This window comes from Manis javanica, chromosome 8 (assembly GCF_040802235.1).
Source record: "Manis javanica isolate MJ-LG chromosome 8, MJ_LKY, whole genome shotgun sequence".
In the NCBI taxonomy this organism is placed as follows: domain Eukaryota; kingdom Metazoa; phylum Chordata; class Mammalia; order Pholidota; family Manidae; genus Manis; species Manis javanica.
In genome coordinates, this window is record NC_133163.1 from 74,699,938 (window position 1) to 74,723,805 (window position 23,868).

Here is a 23,868-nt window from a genome sequence, read left to right on the forward strand (position 1 = left end):
TTGCATTCTGATTCCTTTATTTTCAACCTTGACTTCTTGGGCAAGGACCTAGCTATGGGAAAAAATGCATTTGTTGTGCTCTTTTTATCGGCAAGCCCTTGAGGAAGGATCACAGTTGACAAAATCTGAGGCCCTGCCCAAATCCTCTCCTTTGGGGCTGGATGTCCCCAGCCAGTTGGCATTCTGGTGCTTAAGGCCTCTCTTGGGTGGGGATCTGGCAAGGATGGAGTGTCCAGGCCTATGATCCTTTAAAAACTTAACTTTTTCAAAACAACCACCCAAATGGTGGTGGTGGTGGAGAGGGTACTAGTAGGTAGAGGCTCTGGCCATGTGCAGAGGAGCTCTGTGTGCACCCTCTCCCTGCCTGAGGGACATCTAACTTTACAGCAGGTAGAGAGTCAGTGGGAGGGCCAGGGAGGGTAGTGGTGGAAGGGAAGCTGACCTTCCTAAAGGGTTGCTGTTACTGTGACTACAGCCCCCAGGAAAGCCAGGTCACCTAGGCAAGCAGCGGCTCATCCTCTGCTTCGACCACCCAGACCCCTGGCTCAGCCAGTGGTACCAGCAACACATCATCTTCATCCTCTGGGGATGGGACTGTTGTGGGTCCAGCTGGGGTCCGGGTTGGCCCTGGGGTCTGAAGGCTGGGCAGAAGGCGGCCTCGCAGGGCCTGCACCACTCCAGACAGCAGTGATGGCTCCACGAATGCTGAGGGCAGTGGCCCCAGGGTCTCTGGGACAATAGGAAGGGCTGGAGACATGCTGGCAGACGGGAGGGGAGCCTTGACAGGCAATGGGGGTGCCTGTTCCCCGTCCTGGCCACCCACTGCTCCACCCTCGCAGGCTGGGCCTGTGCTGTCATCTAGGGCCTCAAGGGGAGCAGCAGAAGGTGTGACCTGGGATCTGGTCTCAGGGGTCGGGGCTGGGGGGTTGGCCCGAGGAAGCAGGCCCCAGCGGCGGAGACGGCGCACCAGGCGGCGCACAGAGCGGCCCCGCTGGCGGCGACGGGCTCCTGAAGCACCCCCTGGAGTCATATCTTGGCGCAAGATCTGCAGCAGAGAACGCAGGTTGCCCAGCACTGAGTTCTGCAAGGGAAGGAGGCCGACATCAGAGTCAAAGGGATGGGGAGGGCCAGAGGCATGGAAGAGGAAGAGCACAGTGCAGGGCCACAGCAGTGCTGGAGCAGGAGGTGCTAGGGTTGGGGAAGGTGACTTACATCATTTGGGTTCTCTGTAGGGAAGTCCTCTACAGGCGGGATGGCACCCTGGGCAATGAGCTGCCCATAGGAGGGAGGGGCCTGCTGTTGTATGATCTCGGCCTCCATCCGGGAGAGGGGGGCAAAGATACTGGAAGGAATGTGGGCCGTCAGTTATAGGTGGTCTGAGCAGCCTGTCACAGCCTCGGCAGGCTTCTTCCCTCCACACCCAGGCCAGGACAACTGGAGCTATAACTTCCCCGAAAGTCATCTGAGGTCCCCTTCTTCCCTGAGATTGCTTTCAGGATCTGGACTTGTCGTTCCCTCAGAGGAGCACCCCTGTCCCTAAAGCTGGACAACCCCAGGAGCCAACCTATAAGCTGGTCACTGGAACCTGTCCCTAATGCGGGCACTCTCATGGTCTCCTGGGGCTTTGTGTCACAGTCTCACACTGGGCCTCCACTTGTCTACAGTCAGCTGCACTCTCACTGACCTGTATTCCTGGGTCCGAATGGCATACAGCTTGCAGGTGCAGCCCAGGGCGATGACCAGCAGCAAGCCGCAAACTAGGCTGCCAATGACTGCAGCTGTGATGACCTTGCGGGGCAGAGCATAGGAGCAGTCCCATTCATCGCTGCCATCGGCACAGTCTGGCTGCCCGTCGCACACCCATGTCTCATATACACACTTTTCGTCTCGGCATCGGAAGTTACCAGGCTGACAGTGCCGGCAGCGTCTCTCGTCTGCTCCATCAGCACAGAAGGTCTGGTAGTTGCAGCGGTCAGCAGGCAGGTAGCAGGCTGTGGCACCAGGGGTGCTGGCAGCCCCACAGGGGTAATGTCCAGGTGGGCAGATGGGGCAGTCTTCCTCGTCTGTGCCATCGGCGCAGTCCCATGAGCCATCGCAGCGCTGTGCCTCACTGTAGCAGCGCTCACCTAGGCCCTCACTAGCCCCCAGGCCAGAGCCTAAGCCACAGGGTCGGTCCCAAGGCAGGCAGTACCCCCGCACATGGTATGTGGCATTGAAGCCCCGACCACTGCTCCAAGCAACTGTGTGGTAGGCCACTATGGCTTGGCCAGACAGTGTCTCCACGGTGACAGCTTTGCCATTGCTAAAGTGGGTGAGTCTGCGTAGCAGCTGGGGGGTCTTAGGGGCCTCAGCACCATCATACACATGCACTGCATCTCCATAGCCCAGGTCCAGGGCTGTGAAGCGCACTGCCAGGCGACGGCTGTCATGGGGGTCTAGCAGCCAGAGGCAGGACTGGGGGTGGGAGACTGAGGCCACATGTGAGTATCCAGGGGAGGAAAAGATCCCATAGAAGTCTTGCAAGGTGTGATTGCAGGGTGGAGTGGGGACAGGGGCTGGGGTCAGGTCAGGGAAGGGGTCTGAGCCACAACCTGCCTCATCAGAGCCATCACCACAGGCATTGATTCCATCGCAGCGCTGGGCCAAGGACACACAGCGATGGTTTAGGCACTGGAACTCTTCCTGCAGGCACATCAGCCAATCTGCAGAGGCACCGCGGAGAGGGGCTGTGAAGTACCAGAGCTGGTGGGAGCTCCCCTCCTCCCTGGGGCCTCTACTGCCTGTGCTAACAGCCCCATGGACATCTTGGGACAGCCCACCTTGGCTGTAGGAGAGCAGGAAGCCCTGGCCCATGGGTGCTCTGGCCCCAGCATAGCTGTAGGTGATGGTGACGTTGCCTCCAGGCAACTGCAGAGGGCTGGCAGGGGCCTGACACAAGGAGATCTGTGGCTGGAGTGGGGAGCCCAGGATTAAGCGCTCTGAGCCACAGGCCAGGTGCAGTTTTTGGAACCTACATAGGTGGAGGAAAGCAGAACATGAGATACTCTTGACCACTGCTGTTTTCTTCCTCCCACAGTGCTGTCAGTCTCTACCCTGAGAAGCAAAAACACCTGCCTATCTACAAGCCAAATAAATACCCAAATGAAAACTCAGCCAAATTCCTTTGTAGCAATGGCAACAGTCTTAACAGAGGACTGTGACACCGAGAGACCACGGGATACATGCTAGAGCCCCTTGGAAAAACCAACTTGTCTTCTGGGACTGTGTTAAGAACAGATGGGTCTATAGCATCTTACTACACTGATGGACAGTGACTGTAATGGGGTATGTGGTGGGGACTTGATAATGGGGGGAGTCTAGTAACCATAATGTTGCTCATGTAATTGTACATTAATGACACCAAAAAAATAAATGAAAAATTAAATTGAATTAAAAAAAAAAGAACAGATGGGTCACTTTCCAGTTGCTGTAGCACTGTCACCCATGTATAGTGCTAGCATTAACTGGCAATTACCACACAGTTTGGGGGACCAGAACTCACCAGCCCCTCCCAGTGGTGAGACCTGAGATCACCATGGCATTCTGATCCCTCCCGCCAGCAGCCTCTCCCCAGATTGCCCTTTTCTTTTCACCTACCCTTTTCTGGGTAAATTCACAGGAAGTAAACTGGGTGAACAAATAGGCTGGTACTTAACATGGCAAACCTCATGGCTCAAGGTCAGAGGAGCTGGGGGAGACTTGGACTGTTAAAGAGATTTGGGGATGCAGAGGACGGTTCTAAGCTGATTATGGAATAACTGAATACCGAAAAAGGATGAGCAATGGATTGAAGGACTCCTCAGAGCTGCCACATCGGAGGTCAAGGACTATTGGGCTATTGTATCTAGAGTGACTGTGGTCCTTCCGAGATGACCAAGACCCAAGCTAGGCATCCAACCCAAGCCCAGCTGCGAGGCACCATATTCACCATGTCTGGCCTGGAACAAGTCAGGCTTTTAGTGCAGACTAGGCCAAATCAAATTCTACTCTTCTTCCTATTGACAGGGATGGAATTCCATGGAGCTGAGCGTGATCTCTGAAGGCTTCTACATGGGTTAGGGAGAAGGGAACAGTGTCTTGTTGTGCTTCTCACCTGATTGTTACAGTCTGCTCCTTGCTGCCCAGGATGAGCCAGGTGCAGTTGGCAGGGGAGATGCGGCTTTCCCTTCCTATGGGCCTCTGTAAGGTACCCTGCACTTCCAACAGCACTGCTGGGAGATCCTCACAAGCTGGAAACAGAGGAAGGTAGGGACACTGGTCAAGAGCCTGTTACTGTTCCATTCCTCCTCAGGCTTGAGGTGTTCAAGGCCCTGGGCTCTTCGAGAAGGAGCAGAGAAACTCCCAGTCTCCAACCACACACACTCTGGAGTCAAAATCCTCAGTTTGCCCTCCTCCCCACATTATCATAGCTTTACCTTAAGTATCAACACCACAAACAATTTGAGGTCTGCTTTATGCCAGCCACTAGGCCAGGAAGAACAGCAAATACTGTCTCGACTCTCGGGACTACATCTGGCTCGGGATATTTGGCAAGAACAAAACAGTACCTAACTACCAGATAAGGGCTCACACTGGGTCTCAGATTCTCCATCTGTAGTGTGGATGATCTCCACCTGAAACTATGGTAGGTACCAGAGGAATTCAGGGAAGAGAGAGAAACCTCTGGGGTCTCCCCTCGTTACCAAGCCCGGCACTCCCTACCGGGCTCAGGGCACCCTCTGCTCACCCACATTTGGGAAAATGATCCGGTCTGGATGGGCCAGAGCGCCTCCTAGAGGAAGAGGGAGAAAAGGGCAGGAGAGTGAGTCATCCTTGAGTTTTCTTCACCTGAGCAACTCAAGAAGGGAGCCATCTGGGACTTCCGGGTAGTTTATGGGAAGGGGTGGTGAAGCTGGGGAGGCTGCGGCGAGTGACCTCCAGGAAAGGTGCGGCAGCACGGCCTGTAGGGTGGGTACGGTGATCTAGAGAAGTCAGAGAGAGGATGAGGGCCGAGGGGAGCGGCTGGAGCCTGCCCGCGGTTGGGGCGGGCAGCGCCATGTACGGCAGCAGGGGCTGGGGGGCTTGGGCAGGTAGGGTGAGGGGCCGCGCAGGAAGGGAGCTAGGGCTCCTGGGCTGGGTGACAGCCTTGGGGGCGGGGTGTTGGGTAAGTAGTCTCGTTTCGGTTTCTCACCCAGAAGGAGGAGGAGGAGGATGGTCGGCAGCATCCTGAGAGGTCTGGAGGTGCAGGAAGAGTCCCAGAGTTTATGCCGTCTATTCCGTGAGGAGGCGGTGCAGCTCCGGGCGTTCAGGCTCCCCAGAGCCGCCTCCCCGAGGGGACTCCATGGCCCGGTCTCCTCGACCGGTGCTCTGGATGCCAGGGCTGGGGTGGGGGAGGCGGCGGCAGCCGGGGCGCAGGGGCGGTGCCTCTCGCCAACTTCGGAGTTGTTTTCCCCGGCCGCTGCCGCGCGGTCTTCCCGATGCCAGCTCCCGAAGCTCTGGGAGTCAGCTCGAGGCCTGGCTCTGGGGCGCGCCCTCGCCGGGAGCCCGCCCGCAGGCCGCGAGGGCCCCTGTCCAGGCCTGGCTGCCACCTGCCGGGGCTTGAGGCCACTTCCTCTTCGGGTCAAACTTTGCCGACTGTCAGCCCTCGGGGCCGGCCCGGGCGCTGCTCAACTTCTCCAGCGCGTCCAGCCGGCAGAACGCGGCAGGGGAGCGGGGGAGGGGGGCCTGGCGTCTCGGCTCAGCTCCCGGGCCCGCGCCCTGGAGGTACCCCCGCCTGCCCAGGGGTTGGAGGAACCCGGACGGAGGGAGGGGGCGGAGGACAAACTTGGCCCCACCCCTGCCAATCAGCGCGCGCCCCGCCCACCCGCTCGCCTTAACCCCTTTCCAACCCTGCCACTTGTCAGCTGGGTCCTGGCGCGGCGCGTAACCTTCGCGTTTAACTCTGCTTTGGTAAGTCCTTTCGGTGTAGCACGGTTGTTACCGGACACTACTTCTCCCGTAACCGTCATGTCTTTCTTTTGTACCCTTAAGTCCTTAGTACTTTTCTTGTCTCAGTGTCTGAGATCCGGTGGCACTTTTTGTTGTGAGCCTCTCTTACAGCAATTACCACACGCTGTTAGAACTATTTGTTTACTCGTCTTTTCTGCCCCGCCCTTTCTCTCGCAACTGAAACTTCCTGGAGGTTGGGGCCTACACTGTTTATCTTTGTATCCACTGGGCTTCTCTCCTGCCGAGACACAGTAAGAACTCAGTAAATAAACGAATCAAATATACCTTGGACACTTGCTGACTATGTGACCTTGAGACAATTACTTAACCTCTCTGTGCTTCTCAATTTTAAACGTTAGTAATAGTGCACTCCCTCTTAAGTATGTGGTCAACATTTAGGGAGATGTGAAAGTTGAACATCTAAGAAGTGGTCCACTCCATACCTGGTAACAGTTTTTATTATTAGTCACAGGAGATGTTTATGTGGGCTTGGTGTTACCAATATCCTGTGGCACTGACAGGTAGTATTAATCAACAATAGCAATACCAAATGCTTTTTAAGCTTTTCTGACATTTCAGGCACAGATCTAAGCACTTGTCAGGTATTCGCTCTTTTAATCCTCTCCACAGTCTTGTGAGATAGATACTATCGTTCCTTCCAGTTTACAGATGAGGCAACTCTGGCACCAAGAGGGTAAGTATTTTGCCCAAGATCATGGATCTAGATAATGCTAGAACAGGATTTGAACCTAGGCCATCTGGCTTTGGACAGAGTATATATTTGAATCCTTACTGCTCTCTCCTTTCTACAAATGATATGAAACAGTTTCCTATTCATGACATTTGTTGTTGACATCAATTTTTCTGTGTTCAAAACTGAGACATCAGCAGAGCCTGGATTCATAACGTTGGCCATTAAAAGACCCTTCTTCCACTTGAATCTTGGTCCCATGCCAAGGGACCGCCAATGTGGTGGCCTCTCTGTGCTCCGTACTATGGCCCTTGGGATTTATGAGGGGCGAATAGAACCCTCAATGTGGGAGGAAGATGTTGAGCAAAGGGAAGCAGGGCAGAGTGGTTGGAGAAATTAAAAATTATTAAGTCCGAAAAATAATCATGGAGGTTTTAGTTCAGTGCTGCCTGTGTTCTCTATGCTGAGTATTTGGTGCGTGCCTGGAACTCTTTAAGACTTCATTTTAGCTTCAAGGAGCTGACAGTCTAGTTGGAAAGAGAAAAGCTGGCACCTTTTAAAAAAAGGGAGACAGCCATAGGGAGTACCTGGCAGAGTGGACACGTGGGGGAGTGGGTGAATTAGGAAGCAGAAAGGGGGTGATGAGACGGGAAGAGTTAGGGGTGGGGGAAAGAGGAGGAGGAGGAGAGCCCATGGTCTGGGATGCTGCATAAACTGAAACTTGCAAAAAATAAAACCAAGATCTAGGCTGTTGGGAAGCAGTCATCATGATCATCAGAAAGAAACTGCACCAGGGTAGAAGAAACTTTTGCTCTGTAAATATTTAATAGAGTGTCTTTCAAGTGCAAGGCACTGTGCTAGACACTGGGGTTAATACTTAAGAGTGAATTCAAGCCAAAAAAGGATAGGAAGAAATTAAAGAGGGCCTATGTGCTTTTAACAAGTTTAAGCTTTAGTAAGTTTAGTGTGTTTAAGTGTCTAGCCCTATATGTCCTAGATCAAGTTCATTTAGGAATAGGCCTGTAGAGATGTTCTTGGAAATCTTTGAGGAATTAAGAAAAATAGTGGAAAATGAGCAGATGTTTGGTTTTCAAAATGATAATAGCTAACTTACAGAATACATAGAGTACCCACCATATGCTAGGCACTATTCTAAGCACTTCACATATATTATCTTATTTAATCTTCACCACACCTCTAGGAAGTAGGTGTTATTTTTGTCCTCCTTTGATAATTGAGGATACTGAGTCATAGATAGGTCAGATAATTTGCTCAAGATTAAACTACTAGCATGTGCAGAATCCAAGGTGCTGTCTGAATGGCTGTATTCCCTCCAAATTTGTATGTTGATTTCCCAACCCCTAAGATGGTAGTATTAGGAGGTCGGCTTTTGGGAGATGCTTAGGTCATAAGTTAGAGCCCTCAGATGGGGACTAGAGCCTTAAAAAAGAGGCTTCAGAGAGATCTCTCGCCCTTTCTGCCATGCAGGACATGAGGTGCTGGCTGTGAACAAGGAGGATGGCACATACCAGAAGGTGACCAGGCTGGCACCTTGATCTTGGGCTTCTCAGCCTCCAGAGCTGTGAGCAATAAATTTCTGTTGTTTACAAGCTGCCCAGTTGGTGGTGTTTTGTTATAGCAGCCCAAATGGACTAAGACAGATACCTGGTATGGAAAAGTGGCAGTGCTACTGTAACAAAACCTAAAAAAGCTAGAGTGGCTTTAGAACTAGGTAGACACTGGAAGAGTTTGGCGGTGCCTGATGGAGACAGCTGACATTGCTGGGACCAGACTTAAGAGCGATTCTGGTAAGGGCACTGAAGAGAGGGAAGCTGTCGAGATACCTCAGGCCTCCTGGAGAATACCCAAGTGATAGTGAACAGAATGCTGGTAGAAATATGAACCATACAGGCCATTCTGACGAGGTCTTAGATGAGGAAAAGAAAAGGAGATTCTTGATAGAAAGTGGCGAAGAGCTTGGTAGAATTGTGTTTGTGTCCTAGTGTTTGGTTTAAGGTAGAATTTGTGAGCAATGAAATTGGATATTTGGCTGAGGAAATTTCTAAGCAAAGTGTTGAAGAAGCAATCTGGTGTCTCTTAAATGCTCATAGTAAAGTGCAGGAGGCGAGAAATGATTTAAAGGTATTAATATTAATGAAAAAGGATGCAGAACTTAAAAATTTGGAAAATTCTTATCACTATCTAACATACTATGTATTTTACTCATCATCATGTTTACTGCCTGCTCCTCTAGTAAGAATGTAAGTTTCATGGGGTCAGAAATCTGTTTGTTTACTGGTGTATTTCCCGGGCCAAAAAAATATATGGCACAAAGTAGACACTCATGTATTTTGTTGAATGAATGAATCAATGAGTGACTGACAATCATACACATAACATAGATTATACCTTTTAATCCACCCAATTACCCTTTGAATTATTAGCCCCATTTTAAAGATGAGGAAACTGAAGTTCAGGGAAGTTACACAACTTGTTAAGGGCCATCCAACTAGTAAGACATAAAGACTGTATTCAAACCTGGATTGTGTAACCCCAGAGCCCTTGTTCTCGACCACTGTCTGATCCTGCATACTGGAAGGTGGGTTTTAAAAGATTGACAAATTGAGTTAATCTAAAGGAAGGTGATAGGAATAGTGAGGGGTCTCTAGGCCATGTCATATGATAAGCTGTTTATGGAATTACAAAGGCTTTTTGCCTACAGAAATGCTTAACCTAGTGAGGTATTGAATATATGAAAACTAAATCCAAATATTTGAAGAACTGTAGTGTGAGACAAGAATTTGTTTATTCCGTGCAGTCTGAAGGGCAGAAACTGGAATTAACAGCAAATAAAGAAAACCAACCTCCCTACTTGAGGTACAGAAACTAAGGGCATGGTCAGGCTTGGTGACAAGTCTCACTTGTGGACTTCAGGATGGCTTAACTTCCTGGAAGACAAAGGCAAAGGAGATTCTGGAAACAAGTTGTGTTAGATGGTAGTATGAGGCCAAAGAAAGTGAAAGCAGAGCAAAGGCCTAAGGTCAGAAGAAAGCGGTAACTAGGGCCTTTTAAGAAGAGGTTTCAGTAAATTTCTGTGTTGGGACAGAGATGTGGAAGTTGGGTTAAAAAGAAATGACTGGTGAAGGAATGCAGACAGTTTTTGGAAAACCTTGACTTGAAAGAAAAGGGGAAAATCGTTCAAGACTGCAGTAGTATCCAGGAGAGAGCTTCCAGTATGGGGAAACCTATGTGTGAAGGGAGTGGGGATTGAAGACCCTACCATATGGTTATGGGAGCAAGTTTCCTTCTGCTTTGGAAAGAGTGAGACACGGGATTTGGGAAACCCCTTGGAGGTTTGAGAGCACCCCCAACCATGTCCATTTTGGGACTGTCTGGTGTATTACAAAACTAAATACACCAAGATGGTTTTGAAAATACTTGGTGTATCTTAAATGTTTACAGTTAACAATTGAAAACTCAGCACAAACCAAACAATAATATAATGATATTCACAAAATACCTACAGGAATTTTTTTTTAACTACAAAATGTAAGAACCTTTTAAATGTGAGACTGGGCTAAAGGATTCTCCTGGCCACTGGGTGAGGATGAAATTAGGAGGATGGTTGCAGGTTAGAGGCCCCCACCAAGAGGGTTGGGTGTGATCTCCAAAGGCCTCAGAGAAGTGGTGCAGGAATGTCCCACTCTTAGATAAAGGAGTCACAGAAGCCCGCTTGCATGAGCCAGAGGGAGTTCTGGCATAGCATCCTGAGGTCCAGAAGTGCAGACCCACCTGGATCCCACTCCCCACCCCTGGATCTCAGGGGCAAGTATCCTGGAGCGATCAATGTCTGAGGCATCCACAGGGGGGCAGTGTGGCAACTCCGAGGCACTCTGAGGAGTGGGAGCTGAAGGGCCTCCCTTTCTTCCTCCAGCGAGCCCTTTGTCCTACATCCTCCTCACTCTCTCTTCCTTCCCAGAGTTATTTGAAGGCTGCCCACCAACCCCCGCACAGGGACAGCCGACGGAAACGGACTTTTTCCCTCTCTGCAGCTGGAAGACTAAGGCTTGTCATCCTGTTGCGCCCATAGTCCCACCCTTTTAAGTACAGGTGTCCTGGGTGGAAACATGAAAGTGGAAAGAGAGAAGGGACAGGCTGGTGGTATTCGTGGCTCTAGGGGGCTCGCTTTGTCCCTGCCCTCAGTTCTTAGGGGCTGGTTTGCAGTGCCAATGGCCAGCACAAGGGGGTGCTACCATCCTGCAAACCCTGCCCAGCTGCCTCTGCTACAGAGTGGGTGGCGGCCAGCGGGAGAGAGTAGGGTTGGTGTTTCTCAGGGCCTCTTCTCCAGTTTTTCTCCACCCAGAATTTATATGCAGTTTTGTGCAGGCATGGGGTGGAGACCTCTGAAGGCCAAGAGGAGAGACTTTGGGGAGAACTGGCATGGAGCTTAGAGGGGTATAGGGAAGAGAGACCTCCCTGTGGGGCACCCCCAATCAGGGTCCAGGTAAAGGCTGGGCTGGGGGTGCAGTATGGAGGGTTGGTATTTCCAGAAGAGCTGGGCCAACACAATCCAATACCAACCACTTCCAGATTAACGGCGGGCTGTGGGGGACAATTGTCACAGAAGGAGGAGGCCTGTAGGGAGCAAGCAGTTGTTCTGGAGTTATGAACCTCTTAACCTCTATCTTTTTTTTTTCCATTTTTTTGATCTTTTAAAGATAGAGGTGAAATATATAGTAAAATTCATAAGATATACTAAGCATTAGTATACAGCTCAATGACTTTTTACCATATATATGTGTGTATATATATATATATATATATATATATATACACACACACATACAGAATACTTATACATATACAATACTTATGTACATATGTATATGATACTTAGATATACACAACTATAGCTGCTTACTTGTGTATACCACAGCTCTCACTGGCAATTCAATGAACTTTTAAAGGACTCCTGTGTGCCTAGCACTAAGCCTACTCTTTCATAAAGGAAGTGAAGACAGAATGTGCTCCTTCAGTGACTGTGATGGAGTCAGTATTACGAATCATCGTCATGCCTTGACAGAGCTATACCGTTAATGCCTTGGAGGACAGTGGCCAGCTGTGTGATCTACTTGCAATAGCCATATTTTTGGATTCCAAAGTGGGATGAATTGTCTATCCTGTCTGAGTATACTGATTATACACAGAACCTCAGGAACATATTATTGGATCCAGGATATTTGGTTAGGGTCGCTATGCGCCTAACACAGCCAGGCACTGAGTGGCCAAGGGGAATATTTTTGGGAGTTGATTTTGCTTTCTGGTCTGATGCTATATGTCTCTGGAAGCTGGGTGAAGGGTGACGTCTCTGACCACAGGCTGGATCAAAATGAGCTGAAGCCTGTCAGATATGTGTGAATTCACTATGCCTTTGGAGGCACCCGTCTTTCCCCTACCCTGTGGTCAGTCTGGCCTTGCCCCACCCAGACCCCATCCTGCCCCAAATCAGGGAAGTGCCCCTAGGGGGAAATCAAGTGAGTGAGCAGGATGTGACCCATGGTGAGGCAGCTCTCAGACCTGGCCTGGTCCCTGAGTCAGTGAGCTACTTCAGGCTCTCAAAGGAAGTCCTTCCACTAATTCACTACATTGTGGACACCTCTTCTGTCCCCTCTACTGTCTCTCCCTACCCAGGTGTGGGTTTTTGAGTCAGGAAGCTAGTCTCTTCCTCCTGTAAGCGGAGAAGGGCCCATTGGAGGAATAAGGGAGCCTGGGCCACCTGTCCTTAGCAAGGAGGCAGAGGAAGCTGTTCCTTTGGGGTGTGGTGATAGCTGTGGCCTGGGGTACTGGATCCTGTTGTGGAACCCTCGGGTCCAGGACTGGTGAGGGACAGGGGAGGACAGAGGGGGTTGGGCCTGGCTGGCGAAGGCTGGCCTGGAAGGCACTCAGCCGTTGGCCCTGGGCCAGGGTGGAAAGTATGTGTGTGAGCTCATTGGAAGGTGGCTTCTGGCCAGTCAGGCCTGCCTCCTTTCCAGGACCTGGCTGCCCAGCCCCCTTGAAGGCTGCCTCTGGGTCTCCCCAGTCTCCCAAGACTGTCTGGAGGATGAAGGCAGAAACCTGCTGACTAGGTATGCAGGAATTGGGCTCCTAAAGGAAATGAACTCAGATATGGGGGATGGCTAGGAAGTGGATACAGGGACTGCAGGACAGAGCAGCCTTGACTAGGGTTTCCTTGGGGCCTTAGGGAATGGGAACCACCCCTGGAAAGCCTTGCCTGCCCCACTAAGCCCTTGCCTTAGCCATTCACCACCTCCATCCCTCCCCTAGCAGCTGCCATTGTTGCACTCAGTCCCTCTGCCTTCTGAGTCCTGCTGCTTTCTTCCTTACCTTAGAACAGCTGTTCCCGTCCCAAGAAGGGGGGTGCCTACTGGCAAAGGGAAATCTCTGAGAAAAGCCCTTGTCCCCCTGCATGCCTGTCTCCATGCTGGTGCTGCCACAGGCATGATAGGCATAATAGGCATAATAGGCAAGCACATGCATGCCGAAAAATCCCCTATCTCCCTCACCTGCTCCATGCAGACACCCAGCTACATGCGCCCTGGAAGAGACACACAAGAGACATGGTCAGAATCTGTACAGAAAAAAAATCAGATGGACCTGGGTTTTAACTTTAGACTAATGAGCTGTGGCCTTTAGCAAGTCTTATCTGGGCCTCAGTTTCCAAATCTGTAAAATGGGGGCAATATTAGTGCCTATGGCATTGGGTGTAGTGAGGACCCCAGCAACTAGCAACTGTTGGTGTCTTATCTGGAAAGGGAACTGGTAATACAGAGGAGAAAGAGAGAACTGGGAAACCTGACAGGTTGGGAGAAGCGGCCCCAGGGGAGGGAAAGTGGAGGATTGGCAGAGCTGGCTGAGCGTGTGTGTGTATCCTCTCTCCTCCGGAGATCCTCTGAGGTTCTAAGATCCGTCTCCTCTTAGCTCTTCCCTCCCCACACTGCTGACCCAAGGCCTGAAAGGCAGCCTTACCAGTGTTGGAGGCCTGGGCCCAGCTGGTGGCAGGAGCCCCAGAGAAGGGGAGTGATGACAACAGAGCGCATGGCTCCCCTCTCCAAACGTGGGGTGCAGCAGTGGGCAGAGCCACTGCTCCTCAGTGCTTCCACCCAGTGCAGTCTCCTTAGAGCCCGCTTCCCTGGGTTCTGCTCAAACCTCTTTACAGATTCCCCTTGGCTCCCTCCCGGCTGCTCTAACTCACATGTGCTGCTTTCGAATAAAGGAACTTGGAACCAGAAAAACTGGGTCAGGCCCAATGGACAAAGTGGGGTAGGGCCAGTGAAAGCAGTGTTCACAGGTCTCTCAGCAGCCACCAGGCCCTCTGCTCCCTCTTCACCCAACCTGACCCAGCCCATCATGGAGGCATCTCCCAGGGCGGCCAGGCAGCCTCATTGGGCTGGATCCCTCAGGCCCCGGGCACGTCAGAAGCACGGGACCTTGCAGCCTCACCCTGAAATTCTCTTTGCTTGTGAAGCCTCTTCCACCTCTTCCCCCCTTTGTCTCTGGTCCTCCATTCCCATTTTTCCCCGTTGGCTTCAGAGAGTATCTTGTGATTCCAGAATCAGGGCCAAACAATTTCCTCGTGATGGAGAAACCGCACTCCAGCCGCGGGAGCCCTAAGCTCCCTCTCCTCTTCCCTCTGGCAGTCCCCCCTCTTCAGGCTCCGCCACTGGCTCCAGCTGTGTTTTGCAGAACTCCCACTGGAGAACATCTGTAATTGCCTCCAAATGTGGGCCACAAAAACTCAAAGGGGCCGTGAGCTCATCTTTGAGCTCCTTGCAACATGCGTGGGCGTACTACCCCCAGACGCCCCTGACTTCTCTGTGACAGTTCCTCAGGGTCCCCATCCCCTCTGATGAGGGTGGAGGGAGGGTAGTGTCCAACTCTACTGAGACATACAGGCTGTCAAACAGCAGTTGGCAGGAGAGGAGCAGGAGGCCAGGTGCAGGAGGCCAGCAGGCATAGGGTCAGGTTTTCTGGCTGGCAGGAAGGTGGGGTACCCCTTCTGCCAAAGCAATTATAACCAACCAGTCCTGAATAGCAGCTGGAGAGAAAGACTGACCTAGGTGGGGCCAGGGCTCTTGGACACAGGCTGTGGAGGGGGCCTGGGCTGAAGCCCGGGAAGGGCTGGGCTGAAGCAGGAAGGCAAGGAGGCGGGGTAGAAGCAGGGTCGCTCCCCTCAAGCTGAGCTGACTCAGCAATTGAGCGATTCCTCCTTCCAGGCTGGTTTTGGAGGAAGGGTGGGTCAACAGCCTAGGAACCCTGTCTGGGGCAGCAGTTTCTAAGGAGAGAGGAAACAATGCCATCTTATTCTGACCCTCCAATCTGACCAACCTGCCTTTCCTGGGAGTTGGGGTGAGATCCCTGTTTGGCTGGAAGTAGGCTGCTCCTAATTGGCTAAGGGACAGCCCTTTTCTTTCCGCTCTGACCTGCCCCAGGCCTGGAAGAAGCTGATCATGAGGGCTGGTGTAAAGGGCCTGCCACCAAGCCTGAGGCTGGATATGATTTGGGAATTTCCCCCAGCAGGCAGAGGCCTGAGGAAACTGAGGGTCTGTGGCCAGATCACACGACCTGGGTAATGCAATTTCGGAAGATTTTCCAAGCTGCTTCAGCTTGACCACTTCCTCTTGCCTTTGCAGCTCTTTGGCCTTCGGGCCTCAGATAGCCTCTTAGGTCAGGTTGGGAGACTGTGCCTGGCCTCTGTGGAACCATCCTGCTGCCCCCATGGAGTATACCCTCCTCCCCAACAAAACGGCCCTGAAACCCTTTTGTCCACCAAAAATAAACATATTTCTTTATGAAAAATCCCAGAACCCCACATCATGGAAAACGCTTGTGGATAAAGTGAAAGTTCCTATGGCCAAGATTTTCACTTGGCCCTGGTCAGCTGGCTCACTACACACGTGTGGGCAATACATTGCTATTGACTCTATATAAAGAGCTCTGCCCAGTGCTCTGGGTGACATGGTGGCATGGCTGCACAGCTGCAGGAAAGCAGAGACTGGAGTGGTGGTAGTGCCAAGGACAGTGACTGAGATGGTTGTGGATGCAGAGAGGCCCAGGGGCAGAGACCAGCTTGCTGCATGCAGACTTGCTGTGAGTGGATGGGGTTCTAGTGCTTGCCCTGCCACCATGGAAATAAAGTTGGGTATAAACCCTTTCACCCACAAGAATGTTCACTGTCATCCCTTGGTCTCATTGAATCCATAGTGAACTTGCCCAGGGCTGAAACCCATTGGCAAGATAAGTGGCATAGTTGGCAGGATTCATTGTTGACCAAGGAAAAGAACAGACTGCCCTCATGGGAGGAGTGTTTCAGCGGGCTGCCCCTATGGATGGGGAGACATTTGAGTGTCCCCCAGTGGATGTGTGGTCCGATGTGGCTTGCCTCCAAGAGGACTGGGCCCCACTCCAAGACTGGGAAGGGGTGGCGGCAACACCTGAAGTAGTGAAGTTAGCCCTCAGCAAAATAGGGAATTCCTTAGAGAAACAGAGTGCCGTGAGGCTGTGGGAATGGTGGGGAGTTTTCTTCTCACAATATTGAGAAAGGCTGTAAGGGAGAAAGACGCCCTCCTTCAGGAAGCACAAGAGGCAGCACAATGAGCTGACAGGTGCCACTTAGGAACTAAGAAATTTGTTGGTGGCTAAAATGGCATCACTACAAGGTGCTGTGGAAATGGTAATGGATGTCATGGTAACCCAAGAGGAAGCAGCACGAGAAGGAGCAGCGGCATTGAGAATCAGTGGCACGAGAAGCAGCACAAGAGCACACATAGGCTGCCAGGTGCTGTGGGGCAGGTGAAGGATGTAGTAGAGCTGTCAGCCCCAGAAATGGGGTGGAGGTTTGACAAACAGGAGGGAGGTGGAGGCCCTGCCAGTGCCTGAGGCATCAGCTCCTCCTTCATTGAAACTCCACCTGGTTGAAAGCTGATGGAAAGGCCGAAGGAAAAGATTCGGCAACCAAAGATCCCTCCAGGAGAGGTGCAGACCCCTCCCCAGGTTGTGGAGCTCTCTATGCTCTGCTTCTATCCTTAGGCTCAAGCAATGAAAGCACAAAAGGAAGTAAGATCTGCCATTCAAAGGAATAATTTAAAGGGCCCCGTGAAGGTTCCAAGGACACAGATGTGGGTTGATTTGATAAAGGCAGGAGTAGACAGAAATTGGATGGAAAGTCAAATAGACTCTTACTGGAGCTGTGGCAACAATTGAGACTGGAGCAGTGGTTCTGGCCACTGAAGACGAAGCAGAAGCCAGAGACAAAGCAACAAGATAGGCCTGTGTGTCTGTAAGACTTTCTGCTGGAGGCTGGAGAAGGTGGGTATTGTTTAAGGCCCACCCATGGTTCTCTTGGTTAACTCACTTGAGTAAAACTGGTTTGAATACAGCCAGGATGACCACTTGGTGGCAAAGGATCTCCTCAGGCTTGAGGGTTGCTATCATTTGTTGAAACTTGTTACTTGTATATTGTATTATATTATTATGGAATTTGGTTAGTGTTCTAGCTTCCTCGCACAGGAACCATTGCAGAAGATTGAGGGCACATAAATTTGAGAGGCAAGAATCCTGGAGGGGTGGAGTATAGATAAAGTGAGGGTTCCTATGGTCAGGATTCTCACTTGGCCCTGGTTGGCTTGCTCACTACACACGTGGGCAATACGTTGTTATTGGCTCTATAAGAGTTCTGCCCAGTGCTCTGGGCAACAGTGGCATGGCTGCAGGAAAGCAGAGACTGGGGTGGTGGCAGTGCCGAGGACAGAGACTGAGATGGCTGCTGGAGAGGCCCAGAGGCAGAGACCGGCTTGCTGCATGCAGACTTACTCTGAGTGGATGGGGTTCTAGTGCTTGACCTGACACCATGGAAAAGTTGGGTATAAACCTCTTCACCCCAAGAATGTTCCATTGTCATTCCTTGGTCTCATTGAATCCATAGTGAACTTGCCCGGGGCTGAAACCCGTTGGCAAGACAACACTGCTCATGAACTTACTCTCCTGCTTCCCATTCCCATCATAGTCACATCCCACTAGACCTCAAGAGAACTGCAGCCACACAAAGAACGTGAGACACAGTTTATTCTTTGTGGGAAGGTTGAACAAGGTAAACAATGTCCTTAGAGGGTACTGACCCAGCCCCGCCCTGCAGGTTCCTGGGGTCCAATGCCTCTGCCCCCCACCCCCCCATGCCCCTTGTTAACAAAAAGGAACGATTTGAAGGGAATTCATATATAATAATTATAATAAAAATATACATTAAACAAAACAAAAAAACCCAAACAAGACAAATTTAGCTGGACTGCCAGCACCGTTCACCCCATTTCTCCCATCCCCCAAACCCCCCACCCCAACATCCCTCTTCTCTCACCCTCAGGATCTCTCACTTTCCCAAGTCCCTGGTACCATGACCACCTCTAGTGGCTGAAGGAGACTTCAAATGGGTGGGCTGGGTGGGGGAGAGGGGGACAGGATGCTGGGAGGATGGCCTGAGAGGTGGGGGCATTGGAGAGTGAGCGGCCAATCTGGCTGAGAAGCCCAGGCACCTGCCCCTCACTGCATTGGCTGAGGCAGGCTAGTTGGCTCTCTGACTAGATGGCCACTCTCAGTTAGGGTCCTAATTCACCAGACCCCAGGTGTGTGCTATCTCTGCTCCTTTGTCTGTACTTCTCACCCTCCTCCCATGCTGTCTGGTCAGAGGAAGGGCACCACAGAGGAGCAGGTGTGTCTTTCTCGGGTTCTTCCTGAGAGCTCCTCCACCAGCTGTCCACTCCTGCCACGCCTCCCTGGTTAGCCTTTGGTCCTTCACTGTCCCTTCTGACTGCTCTGTCCCTGGGTCCCTCTGAATGACCCTCTAGGAGACTCTGGTATTCCTTCCCAGACCTTGATGTTTTTGGGGTACTAGCTGTCCACTGCCCTGAGCTCCTCATTGAAACGGTAGTACCTGTGGGAAGGGAGGTGAAAGGAGGTGTTTGGATCCCCGTACGTCCTCAGAGGGTAGCGGAACCCAGGACTGAATTCACCAGTGAACAAAGAGTGGCTGTGGACAGGGGTTTTTGAGTAATGAGGGCCTGCAGCTGAAAGTGGCGGAAGGTGGGGGTGGATGGGAGGGCCCAGCTGTCTGCATCTGAGCAAGGTTCTTTTCTCTGAGGCCTTCAGGCTCACTCCCTAGGCTCTGGACTGGTCTCTCCCTGTGGCCCCACCCCACCACATAGCTGAACCCCTGGTCTCAGCAATTCCAACCTTGACAACCCTACCCAAAGCTAACATTCAGGAGGGTAGGGCTGTCAGCCTGTTTCTGCAGCCCCAGTTTAGTCCTTAGTGGCTCAGGCTCCTTCTAAGGAAGTTCTTGGGAGCAGGTGGGACAAAAGCAGATGTTTGTGGAGAGGACAGACTCAATCTGAGACTGCCTCCCAAGGTCTTAGGGCGGCTGTGCAGCCCCACCCTCTCACGCCTCTCAGTCTCTCCCCACAAGATTAGATTCCTTTTAGCCAGAAAGAGTGGTGGGAGGCTGCCAATTGGGTATACCTGGGGGCTTGCGGGGCTGGAGTGCCCAGAGCCTCCTGAGGTCAGAGTTCAGAGGTTAAAGGTATGTCTGGGAATGGAAATGGAGCAGATGACCCCATTTGACCTTTACCAGCGAGGTCTGAGGGTCCTGCTTTCAAGTGCAGAGCCAACACATTCAGATGGGGCTGGACACACACCAAGCTACAGGAGCCCCTGAGGGGCAGGGGCTGGAAAGGGTGGCCCCTGCCTAGCCCCCAGGGGACCCATCTAGGTAAGAAGCAATGCCAGAATTGAGGGCAGGAGGGGTCAGTCATGGACAGAGAAGAGAGGAGGTGGGGGGTTTGGGAGGGAACAGGCATGGGTGAGAGCAGCCCACCCACTACCACCTGCTGCCCCTGGCCTTCAGAGGCAAAGTCCTTGTGGTAGGATGGGTGGGCGGCAGTGGGGGTCAGACCTTGTCCAGCAGGGAGCGCTGGCAATACAGCAGTCGCTTGGGGGTCCCGTGGCGTCGGAAGAAAACGACCGCAAGGCCTACGGCCAGCACCAGGAGTAAGAGCAGCAGGGGGAGCACAATAGCGGCTGTGCTCACTGCCCCGCCGCCCTCCTCATCCACCTCGATGATGATCACCTCTGTCTTCTCCTCGGGCCCCTCGTCTGGCCGGCCACCTGATGGGCAGCCCATCCAGTCCCGAAGGGCTGACTTGGGGTAGCCCGGCTCTACTTTCAGCTTCTGGTTGTTGAATTTCCAGTATTTGTTCCCCTTGTAGAAGTAAGTGAAGACTGCAGGGGTCAGCGAGAAGGTGGCAAGAGAGATGGAGAGGTGGGGGCAGCGATCCGGAGAAGACCCGAAGGCAAGAGCAGAAGGACAATCTGTGAGTTGTGTGTGTGAGAATGCTTCCTCAGCTGCCAAACAAGGTGATTTTAGTGGCAGGCTAGAGAGTGGTGGGGCCTAGGGGGCCTGCTGCATGGGAAGACCTCAGCTCAGTGCCTGGCACCTGGCCCAGGCTCCTGTCCTCATCAGCATGGTTTTCCACATGATACTCTCCAGTTCCTGTCCCGCACTCCCTGAGCTCCCTGTGCCCATCCTCCCCTCAGGGACGCCTCCCTCGCCCCTCACCTTCATCGCTGCCCATGAATGACCCTCTAGGAGACTCTGGTATTCCTTCCCAGACCTTGATGTTTTTGGGGTACTCGCTGTCCACTGCCCTGAGCTCCTCATTGAAACGGTAGTACCTGTGGGAAGGGAGGTGAAAGGAGGTGTTTGGATCCCCGTACGTCCTCAGAGGGTAGCGGAACCCAGGACTGAATTCACCAGTGAACAAAGAGTGGCTGTGGACAGGGGTTTTTGAGTAATGAGGGCCTGCAGCTGAAAGTGGCGGAAGGTGGGGGTGGGTGGGAGGGCCCAGGCTACAAGGAGCCACCAGCAGCCCTTAATGACAGTGCCTGGCTGCTGAGGCGGAGGTATGGTGCTGGGGGCAGGAGGTGCCAAATGACCAGGTCTGAAATGGTGACCGGGTCATGTCCCATTCAGCCAGCACCTAATGGAGGCTGCCTCTTGACAGGCAACAGCAGAGGCACAGCCAGCTCCTTCTCTAGGGAAATATCCCAGGAGTAAAGTGAGTCTCTAGAGTTGAGGCAGCCTGGTGGTGGTGTCTGAGGAGGCAGGTCTGGGGCCCAGGGGTTAAAGTCTTACTTGTTTCCCCGGAAAAAGTAGGTCTTTCCATTGGGCATCCAGAAGAGAGCAGCATCTATTTTGTCAGTAGGTAGTCCTCGGCCCAGCTCCTTAATGTGCTTGGGGTAGCCAGGTTCCAGGGAAGCTTCATCAAACACCCAGTGCTTATCTCCTGCGGTGGAGAGAGAAGGGCAGGATTTGGGTTCCACTTGGACTCTTGGATGTTTGAAGGAGTCATGTGGAATCTGCTCCCAAAAATACCCAAAGACTAAGGTGGCATGCCTGGTTACCTTTGAAGAAGACAAACTTGCCATCTTTCCTCTCGTAGGCAGTGTTGACGGACGCAGGCAGGCCCCGCCAGAACTGGCCGATGGGCATTGGGTAGCCATCCATCACTTGGTTATTCCTCACCCGCCAGAACCAGCGTTCCTGGAAGGCAGTTGGTTGGGGGGAGTCTGTTATGTCCTGTAGCTCAGTCCTCTGGGTCCTTCTCCAAAACTCCCCTGCTGCCTCCGCTTATTTTTTACCCCCCTGCTATTTCCACGCAGCCTCCCAATCATACAGCTCTTTTGTTCCCAAACCAGCCCACTTCTTCCTCTCACCTTAAAGACAAACATCTCCCCTCGGAGCATGGCCACGGTGTCAAAGTTCCCATCACAGATGTTGGGCCCATAGGTGGGGTTTTTGGGCTTGTCAGGCACCGAAGGCCTGGATGTCGTCCTGGGTTGAGGGGGCATCTTGGTGGGAGACCCTGACTCACTCCCTGGGGGCAGAGAACAAAGGGCCACTTTAGACTTTGTCAAAGACAGAAGAAAGGACAGATATGTGAGCAGACCACACCCTTGGGAAAGTGTGGACAGACCTTTGGGGGAGGCTGAGCAGTAGGCTGGGCAAGAACAGAAAAGCCAGAATCAAAAGTGGGAATGGACAGAGGCAGGATCAGGCTGGGGATGGGCACGGGTGAGGGGAAGAAACGCACACTCACAGGCCAGAGAATGCACCGGAGGGGAGAAGCAGCAGACAGAAAGGAGCAGATGTGGGCATCTATTACTTGCCATAAAGTTGCTGGATGCCCCGGCGGTCATCATCAGGCAGCACAAAGTTCTCTGTGTCCATCCACTGGTAAAAGGGCGCCATAATGGCCGAGGGGTCATTGGAATGCTCAAGGCCCAGGGCATGGCCCAGCTCATGCACAGCCACCAGGAAGATGTCATTCCCTGGAGGGACAGGATGGTAATGCCGCAGTTTGGGTCACCTCTGGACTCCCGGTTGCCCCACCCGGGGCTTCAGTTTCACATCCAAGCCTGCCTGCCATGTTTTCCACCCAAAAGGCCACAGAGCCAGTCAGCAAGCTCTTCTGGGTAGAGGTGAGACAGTGCTCTGGGGTTGGATCCCAATCCTAGGTAGACTTGTGTTAAGAAAAGCTGAATCCCTCCGTAAGCCTCAGTTCCCCCCAGTAGCTGGAGATGACATTTGCCTAGAAAAGTGGATGCTTTGTCAACTGTGGGGTGAGAAGGGAGCAGATGCACATAGCTCAAAACAGCATTTGTGCTTTCTCCATAGACATCAGACTGGTAGGTATTTGCAATCCTCAGAGCCCTGGGATTTTGGGGTTTGAGTATTTGAGAGGAGACAGGAGAAGCCCCCACAAATGATCGTTGACTCTCCTTGGAATAAGAGTGCCCGGGCTACCTCGCTCACCATTTAGATCCTCATTCCGGACAGTCCAGGGCTCAGCAGAGTCAAAGTGGGTGTCTCCTCCAATGTTGGGGCCTGGGAAGTAGGCGTGTGCCAGGAAGCCACCCTCGCCATCAAAAGGTGTGCTGTCACCATGGAAGCCCTCAGCAAAGAAGATCATGATGTCGGCCTGCTTCTCACGGCCCTCGCGGATGTAGGCATAGGGGACCTCTCGGAAGCGCAGTGGTGTGGCACTCTCCCACACTCGGAATGCCTTGCGAATGGCCTCAAATGTGGCATACTCACCCACCTTGGGGGTGTAATTCTGGATGCTGAGGTCCAGCCACATGGGGAGAGGATAGGGGTGGGTTAGGATAACAAGGGACAAAATTCTCCTTCCCTGCTCTCTCCCAGGTCTGAATGAACTGCCTGCCTGACCGTGCCTCACAATGCCTCTGCCCCAAAAATGGTGTGCTCCAGGCACCCTCAGGCTTTGGCTTTCTGTCCCTGGTGTGTACCCCTACCCACTGCAGGCTGCACCTCTCCCCAGAATTATAGCCATTTTCCTCCCCACTCCCAAGTACGCTTCCCAGGGACAGAGGTGACTGAGCAGGACAGGAGGCCTCTGAGGCTCTGTAAGCACAACTAACAGGGTAGGTCAGACATCAGGAAGGCTACTTGCCTGTTACACTCACCAGAAAGTGATCTCACTGTGCTGCCATTTGAGGCCCTGGATGGCATAGCGCTTCCTTCGAACATTGGCCTTGATCTCAGCCCCAAACTTGTCTGGAACACCACAGCGGGGGCGTCTCATAGCCCTGGGGTGTGAGTACTGCGGTCAGGATAGCTTCAAGAGAAAAGTCTTCAAGGAGAGGGGGAATGTCTGGCCCCAGTGTAGTGGTGGGGAGGGTCATGATTATGAGGTCAGGGTGAATAGGAGAGGGTCAGGATCCACATGTGGGCAGGAGTCAGGCATTTAGGTAGAACCTCTCTGGGGCTCAGTGTTACATCAGTGGGCACTAGGCAGAGTTCCTGCCAGGGTCTAGCACTTACTTCATGGTGTCTGCATCAGCCTTGCCTGTCACTCGCAGACCATAGAACCTCTGCATGGCAGCGATGGCAGCTGAGAGTGACTGGGGTGAGCGCTGTGTGTGGGTACGCAGGTCCCCAGGGGGCAGGTAGCCATATTGCTGCAGCCAGGCCTGTAGGGGAAGGAATGCTTGGAACATCTCCACCTGGCCCAAGGGGAGCCTCTGCCTCCTCATGGTATCTGGCT

General features: G+C 52.5%; 3 protein-coding genes across 10 annotated transcripts in view; 1 reads left to right on the forward strand and 2 right to left on the reverse strand.

The window, feature by feature from the left end:
* On the reverse strand, positions 1 to 5,409 carry LRP10 (LDL receptor related protein 10). Of its 3 annotated transcripts, none has more exons than XM_017665170.3 (7): positions 5,210 to 5,409; positions 4,766 to 4,810; positions 4,133 to 4,268; positions 2,820 to 3,010; positions 1,685 to 2,702; positions 1,213 to 1,342; positions 1 to 1,081 (listed from the first exon to the last, which is right to left on the reverse strand). In XM_017665170.3, exons 1-7 carry the CDS (start codon positions 5,241 to 5,243, stop codon positions 497 to 499), a joined length of 2,139 nt encoding a protein of 712 aa, XP_017520659.1. In that variant the 5' UTR covers positions 5,244 to 5,409; the 3' UTR covers positions 1 to 496. The 3 variants fall into 3 exon arrangements, with proteins under 3 accessions (XP_017520659.1, XP_036873435.1, XP_017520660.1); XM_037017540.2 differs by having other exon boundaries at positions 4,770 to 4,810; positions 5,210 to 5,373; XM_017665171.3 differs by lacking the exon at positions 4,766 to 4,810 and adding an exon at positions 4,867 to 5,000 and having other exon boundaries at positions 5,210 to 5,350.
* LOC108400007 (uncharacterized) overlaps positions 5,230 to 23,868 on the forward strand; it is a 27,880-nt gene continuing 9,241 nt past the window's right edge. For 4 of the 5 annotated variants that reach the window (XM_037017541.2, XM_037017542.2, XM_037017543.2 and 1 more), the window contains exon 1: positions 5,230 to 5,967. In XM_037017541.2, the coding sequence (XP_036873436.1) occupies positions 5,230 to 5,967 (738 nt within the window). Of the gene's footprint in view, positions 5,968 to 19,972; positions 20,116 to 23,868 lie in introns of those variants that run through there. The other variant, XR_012120606.1, reaches the window with a different exon arrangement.
* The window catches only part of MMP14 (matrix metallopeptidase 14), a 9,717-nt gene continuing 4,026 nt past the window's right edge, over positions 18,178 to 23,868 (reverse strand). The window contains exons 2-10 of one of the 2 annotated variants that reach the window (XM_017665162.3): positions 23,646 to 23,794; positions 23,288 to 23,410; positions 22,617 to 22,924; positions 21,971 to 22,132; positions 21,518 to 21,678; positions 21,206 to 21,344; positions 20,937 to 21,087; positions 20,361 to 20,476; positions 18,178 to 20,023 (exon numbers count right to left, since the gene is read on the reverse strand). In XM_017665162.3, coding sequence (XP_017520651.1) covers positions 19,692 to 20,023; positions 20,361 to 20,476; positions 20,937 to 21,087; positions 21,206 to 21,344; positions 21,518 to 21,678; positions 21,971 to 22,132; positions 22,617 to 22,924; positions 23,288 to 23,410; positions 23,646 to 23,794 — 1,641 coding nt within the window. In that variant the 3' untranslated portion in view covers positions 18,178 to 19,691. Of the gene's footprint in view, positions 20,024 to 20,360; positions 20,477 to 20,936; positions 21,088 to 21,205; positions 21,345 to 21,517; positions 21,679 to 21,966; positions 22,133 to 22,616; positions 22,925 to 23,287; positions 23,411 to 23,645; positions 23,795 to 23,868 lie in introns of both variants that reach the window. The other variant, XM_073211527.1, reaches the window with a different exon arrangement.

Coding starts and splice junctions, on each gene's coding strand:
- LRP10 (XM_017665170.3), bottom strand. CDS start 5,243: ATGCTGCCGACCATCCTCCTCCTCCTCCTTCTGG. Junction 4,269..4,765: donor GATCATTTTCCCAAATGTGG/GTGAGCAGAGGG, acceptor CTCTGTTTCCAG/CTTGTGAGGATCTCCCAGCA. Junction 1,343..1,684: donor ATTCGGACCCAGGAATACAG/GTCAGTGAGAGT, acceptor CATTCCTTCCAG/TATCTTTGCCCCCCTCTCCC.